Source organism: Arachis ipaensis, chromosome B10 (genome assembly GCF_000816755.2).
Source record: "Arachis ipaensis cultivar K30076 chromosome B10, Araip1.1, whole genome shotgun sequence".
Classification (NCBI taxonomy): Eukaryota; Viridiplantae; Streptophyta; class Magnoliopsida; order Fabales; family Fabaceae; genus Arachis; species Arachis ipaensis.
Genome location: NC_029794.2, coordinates 131905877 through 131912751, shown reverse-complemented (window position 1 = coordinate 131912751; position 6875 = coordinate 131905877). Strand labels below are relative to the sequence as shown.

At 37.1% G+C, this 6875-nt stretch overlaps 1 protein-coding gene across 4 annotated transcripts in view; it reads right to left on the bottom strand.

Annotated features, from left to right (window-relative positions):
* Positions 1 to 6302, bottom strand: part of LOC107623299 (translation initiation factor eIF-2B subunit delta) — a 9600-nt gene extending 3298 nt beyond the window's left edge. The window contains exons 1-8 of one of the 4 annotated variants that reach the window (XR_001616410.2): positions 5381 to 6302; positions 4544 to 4690; positions 3263 to 3612; positions 1516 to 2260; positions 1310 to 1406; positions 1168 to 1222; positions 927 to 1048; positions 391 to 658 (exon numbers count right to left, since the gene is read on the bottom strand). Coding sequence is in view for 1 of the 4 variants with exons in the window: in XM_016325508.2 (XP_016180994.1) it covers positions 986 to 1048; positions 1168 to 1222; positions 1310 to 1406; positions 1516 to 2260; positions 3263 to 3612; positions 4544 to 4690; positions 5381 to 5957 (2034 nt within the window). In the remaining 3 variants the exon portion in view is untranslated. Of the gene's footprint in view, positions 1 to 390; positions 659 to 696; positions 1049 to 1167; positions 1223 to 1309; positions 1407 to 1515; positions 2261 to 3262; positions 3613 to 4543; positions 4691 to 5380 lie in introns of those variants that run through there. The other 3 variants (XR_002356282.1, XR_002356281.1, XM_016325508.2) reach the window with 3 other exon arrangements.

Genomic DNA, 6875 nt, shown 5'->3' with positions numbered 1-6875 from the left:
CTACTTATCTTGATGTGAAGTTAATAGTTAAATAAAGAAAGCTAACATAATATTAGGGTGCATATGGCTGAATTTTGGAAAAAGTAAATTGAAACTTAAAAAAATAAAAAAAAAAACCATCTTTTCAAATTTCTTTTTATAATCTTTCAAAAATAATTTGAATCTAAAAATGTTGTTTTAAAGTTAATAAATGTAACAAAAATTTCTCACTTCATAAATTATGCTAGCGATTTCCTTTGTGTAATTCAATTTTTTAATAAATACACACCAAACAAAAGAACAAAAAAGCAACGGAATCAACTCAATCAAGCCTATGACATCAAATATGTTGTAAGTTGTAACGATAAATGGTTAACCCTTTAAAGGAAAAAGTAGCAGAATGTAATGATATATAGTATCGTTTGATCCATTTAACGATCCTAATTAATGGAATAAAATTTGTTGTGATCGTTATATATAAAAAAACCTTTGTTATATAATTGTTTTTCTTATGACAAACACCTCTTTTTTATATACCTATTGCTTGAAAATAAAAGTTGAAACATGAAAGGAACAAGAATATTTTTGAATGGTTTGAAACAATCATTGCCCCCGTACTCTTTTTTCTTATTTTAGCCTTCTGGACTCCTCACCCTGTGTAAGATAAAATGTAAGCACTCTGCAGGGAAACAAGCTACGATTACAGCCGGTCAAAACTAAAACTTGGCAAAAACCCAAAACTGTGGCATAATTATGCAAAACTTGAATACATAATTTTGGAATGAGAATGCATACTAAATCTGCCTGGAGAGGCAAAATTTTGCACTCTTCGCTTGGACAGGCAAATACAGAATTGTAAGTAACTTCAGAAGAGAAAGGTAACTACATCACATTATTCCAAGATGGGGGAATAATACAACAACTACAATCTTTAAATTTATCGTTACCATGATTTCAAATAGATTTTGGAAGCCAACCAAATTGAGCCGATCCACAATTGCATAATTTAAATCCAGACCTGCTCTCTCCCATATTCTCTTACAATTACAGGAACACTTGTGGGGGGCACCTGCCATAATAAAAATGTCAATCAAAAATTGAATTATCATATGATCCAAGTGTGAAGATATGAAATGAAGTGATAATGCATGTTGAGAATGTCAACATCTTTATAACTCCAGAACTTACCATGCCATAATCTGTGACTATCATTGAAACATAATCTGAAGGTGTTGCATCATAACTGCCAATAATGTATAAGGAGAAACCAGAAGGTTAGAGTGAGCAAATGACAAATTCGCATCGTATTTGGACAATTTAAAATGCTTACATCAGATTTAAAAGTTGTAGATTTTCAACATTGGCCCAACCATCCAAGTATTTGACATCCTCTCTACCCCGAACATTTGAAATTATATCTGGATCACCTGTAAAAACATCATAGGAACATCAACATCTTACAGTCACAAGGCAAAAGGTCAAATTATAAATCATAAAGAGGATCTTCTCATCATCTAAAACTATCATTATGCATACCAAGTTCATTTGAGCATATCGAATCCAGCTGTACCCTTTCATGAAATTTATAGGCCTCACAACATACTATGACAGGTACACGGAACGCATGAGCAACCATTGCAACACATGCAGTCCCAACCCTTGAAAATACCGTTCCATTAGACAACACTGACGAAGCACCCAGAAAAACTCGGGTAACTTCATGCATTATGTATGAAACAGCATTTATATGAGTGTATTCACAGCTAAGACCCTTCTCCAGAAGCCTCCGAAGTAAAAGCTGTCCTCTAAGCTTTGGACGAGAATCAACTACAACAACACGAAACTGTTTTCCCAATTCATGTGCATGTAACAGTATCATTTCAACTGCCGATGATGATCCATAAGTTAGAAGAACATCACCATCTCTTATTTTGGTGACAGCATGCTTGACTATCACCTTGTTGGCAAGTACAATCTTCTCACTTATAAAACGCTCAATATCTGACTGGAGAGAAACTTTGGCTTCTGACTCAGACAGGGTCAAAGGTAGCTTGGCTATCCGACTTTTGAGAAATCTAATTGCATTTCCCATGCTGATTGAAATAGGCCTACACTCATTTAGAAATGAAACATAACTACCTATTTTTGCTGTTAAGTCTCTCACAAGAGTCTTCTCAGGTGGAACTCTATAGTCTTTTATGGCTTCTTGAAATGCTTGAAACATTGCAATACAACGAGCATTAGCACCACATATATCGCCAGACAGATACTGCAAACCCACCTAACAAACCACAATGAAGATCATTAAGATTTGAGAGAAGACATTTAAAATTGTCTAATTTAGAAATCACATATAAGTTTTAATCAAGATCTGGCTCATGATATCATCTAAAGAATTTGATTTAATTACATGAAACACAAAGTATCACCTATTCAAAAGCTATTCAGAAATTTTTATTGCAAATGCAATTTGGAGGAGAGTTCGAGACACTGTTGTGCATTAAAATGCAAGACGAAAACAGATTATATTGAATATATCACTATAGGCCAACATCAATGTGGCTTGAGGGAAAAGCTTGAACGGGAAACATGTCCTACTCTCTTGTCCTTCTAATCATCCCATGGAGGCCTTGAGGGACAAGCACTATTCTTTATTCCATGTGGCCACATTAACCATTTAACCATTCAAAACATGGCCTTTACTTTCTAAATATTAACATCCCAACAATTTATTGATGTTATATTTTATTGAATAAACTTAGATATACTGAATTTGGAGTTACTGGAACCTTGGTTTATACTGAATTTGGAGCTATTGCAACCTTGGTTTCAGTACCCGTATCAGCAGTTACATAAACTTGGGTTCGGTGCACTGAACAAGGGAAAAAAAGAAACTTGGGCTTATGGGTTATGGGTTTCCTTTAGTATTGACAGTGCCATCAATATTGATTTTTTATGACAAACTGAGAAACAACTGTGAGTGCTAAAGTTAATATATTCTTACTCACAATGTTGAGCCACTGAAACTAGATATGGCAGGCAAAGAGACAACTCAGGAAGAGTACACAAGGATTAACTTGCAATTCTAAAAAGTTGTTGGACTCGGTTTCAATTATCTATATTTATTTCTTTCATATGACCAGTTAATTATTTATCATAATCATTACATATAACAATAAAAAAAAACTAACAAAGTGGTCCCAAACATGGGAGGACCTTATATGAACATGAAGTGTAACATAGACGAAATAATGGATAATGGATAACAGAAAACTGCAAATACCTTATAAACAGCTGGATGTACAGGATCCAGATGAAAAAACTTTGACTCAAGATCTGGAAGCTGACTTCCGTGTTCATATTGTGGTAAATGCCTGAACAACTCCACTCTGTTCCTAGCTTCAGTTTGTTTCACCACAGCTCGTCGCTTAGCTTTCTCCACTCGACTCTTGTCATCATATTGCATTCGTGGTTGAGGAACATCCTTCTTTCTATCCTTTTCTGGAGGACAATCACCACCCTTCTTCTCAGATGCTGCAACTGCAGCATTATCAACTTTTGGTGTGGGCTTGGCAGCTTTGGCTGGTTTTGCATTCACTGAAGTTGCAGCTCCAGATGCCTTGTTGCCTTCAGCTAATGACACATTTTTAAAGCTAACTTATTAGCATCATCATGATAAATAATCGGTATAGGGAGAGAAAAGAAAGGGAAATTTTACATAATATTAATACTCTCAAAAGGTATCCAATATGGACTCTGTTGATGAAAATAAAAAATAACAAGAAGTAGCCGTATAATGACAACAAAACTTTATTCCACTAGGTAGAGTTGGTTAGATGGACAACATAGAACCATAATGCCCTGTCATTGAGTATTTCCGTGTCTAACTCATCCATTTCTACTTGGATCTCTTTTATCTTCCAAAATTTTCCGCGGTCTCTCCCCCTCTACCTCTGGCTACCAGGCTATCTCTATTTGACCCACTCTCGTGGGTTTTTCATCTCTCTCAATTGTCCAATTCCAAGTTTACCAATTGTAGAATGAGCTCCCTTAAACTCCCACCCAGCAACCCTAAATGAAGGAATCAAATGGGATACTCAATACCAACCGGAGAAGGACAGCTCATCAGGTCTATTAAGGAGCTGTGGGCCCAATGACAGGCCTAAATTCCCTTTACCTAATTACACCACTAATCTTCTACAATCCCCCATGGTTGCTCTGTAGCACTTCTCAATATCAGTATGACTTGAATTTGCATTCCCTTCAAGGGAACAAAGTTGTCTACTACTTCAACCAACCCTTTGTTGGTCTATGCATCCAATTTTAGGCATGGTTAAACTTAAAATCATTACAAAACACAATACAAGTCCAGTGAATCCTGAGGAATGTGTCTATTCTAAATGAACTAAGTCCTATTACTAGTCATACAGCCATATATGAAAAAAAACAAACATAGAATTGCATAATATGTCCATGGTAAAAGAGTTTTCAATAAGCTAGCTTAAGGTGGAGCCACGGGCAGGCAAATTAACAAATCTAACTAAACTAGAGCATGTTAACACACCTTTTGCAGCAGCCTTTGCGGCACGTTGAGATTCTTGAAGAGCTCGCCTTTCAGCTTTTGTGGTCTTTGGTTTTTGTTGTTTTGAACCAGTAGATTGGTCTTTTACTTCCACAGCTGACCCTCCTCCTCTGTTTGCTTTCTCTTTTTCTAAGGGAGATAGAGGAACAAAAATAAGAAATGAAACAAAAACCAAGCTAAAACAGATCATAAATGGAGACAACAATTCCATCAAAATTCCAAACTTGCAAAAAAAGATTATTTCATGTCCAAAATTAAAAAAAAAAATGTTTTTTCTAACAAAAAGATTAGTTTATTGAATTTGAAACCACCTGTTGCCAAAGATGCTCCCAAAAAATAAATAAATACAAGAAGATTAGAGGTTTGAAACAGCATGCCACAAACTCTATGGCCAAATTAAGACAAATACTAATTTCAGTTCCATTTTTGGTGAACACTAGATTTGATATATTGAAAGGATTCAAACAGTATCTTAACTTATGCCTTATTTTGTGCCTCCAGAATCCAGCACTAACTGTTTTCACAAGACCCAGAGACACTCCTTCTCCCTATACAAAACTTACTTATGGGTTCTTCTCAATCTACAACTAATAAAGTTTTTATATCACTCAGTTTCTTTATTCTCACTATTTCAACATAGCATATACCGACTCAGACTCAGACAACTAAATCTTCGAAACTCAAATTTCTACTCTCGCACCACACCACTTAAACTTAACAGAGTTTTAAATCCAATGCATATTCATAATGACAATTTGAGATCAAATTAACAATCTAACAAACATATAATTTAGAAACAAGAATTCGAAGCAAGCTCACCATGAATCGCTAGCGAATCATTCACCACGGACACGGTGGTCAGCTCACTTGCCGGAACACCAACGCCACTACCACCGCCACCGCCACCGCCAATGCCACTAACCTTCTTCATCGCCGTCAGGTCGAATCCTCCGCGGGGAAATGACGACGCCACTTTGCCGGCATTGTTCCCCTTATCGCCTCCGCCACCATGGCGCTCAAAGAAGCTCCCTTCGCCGGCGGCCATCCTGCTGGAGTACGAAGAAGAAGCTGGAGTCGCCGGCGACATCGGAGCGGGGAAGAAATCGCCGAAGCTGCTAACTCCGCCACCGGCGAGGGAATCTGCGCGGAGAGGGGACGCAAGCGTGGGGCGGGCGTGGATGACGAGATTGTCGGAGAGGTGGCGCGGCGGAGGGATCATGACCGGAGAGAGCGAGTTGGCGGATTGTGAGACGTCGGAAACGGGAGTAGAGTGGGTCGGGTCGGGTGGACCCGATTGAGAGCGTTCGGGCGGGGCTCCAGGAGTGAAGAACCCGACTTGGCGGAACTTCGGGACGGGGTCGATCGCTGAGCGCGGTGCTCGGCGAGAGGGATCCATAGAGAAGAATGAGATTAGGGTTTTGGGTTTGGGTGGCAGGGAAAAAGTTTTCTAAACGAGTCAACAGAGTTTAAAGAAAAAAGGATGGTATCTTTATTTTTCCTTGTGATATTTTCTCTGAATAATTTATAATATAAGAGGTAGATAAAATGGAAAAAATTGGGGATTCTTTTTCTTCCTTTTTTTTGCCTGGGGAATTTGGATTCTCGCTTGGTGAGCTCTGAGTTGAGACTTGAGAATCCGATTCTTAGTGGGAGAAGCGTATGGTAAGTTCCGCTGCGCAGTCAAATTTGTGCAGATGTTGCATACCACTTCGATCAGAATCAGATTTTGCGGATTTGTTTTGGTTAATACCAAAGCACTCCTTAGATTTCAAAATATTTACAATCTGACCCAAATGTTTGCAGATATTTCATGCCACTTCAAAATTGAGTGGAAGTTGCATGCATTGCTTTCCACCCCAAATAGGATATTTTTATTACACGTCTAAATTTTTTTTAACAATTTAAATTCAATTAAGTTCATCTAAACTCAACAAAAATCAATTTCATTAGTAAGAGTATAAATTTACGTTTAAATTATTCCACTAGCATAAATATTCCTTTATTTTTCCTCTTCCTCCTTCTTCGCATTTCTTATCCTCCTTCTTCTTCGCATTCTTCCTCCTTTTTCTTGGCATTCCTTCTTTTTCTTGGTGTGTTTTTTTCTTATCATCGTTCTTTTAGTTATTATTACATTTTTTTTTCTTTTTCTCCTCTTCTTCCTAATAATTTTGCAGTACTATATGTTTCTTCTTTTTTTTATTTATTTTTTTCTTATTTTTATTCATGTTAAGAGAATAAAACAAAAAAAAATCATGAATAAGACCGTTAAAATGGGCTAAATCGATCAAGTCATAGCCCATTTACCAGTTTAAAT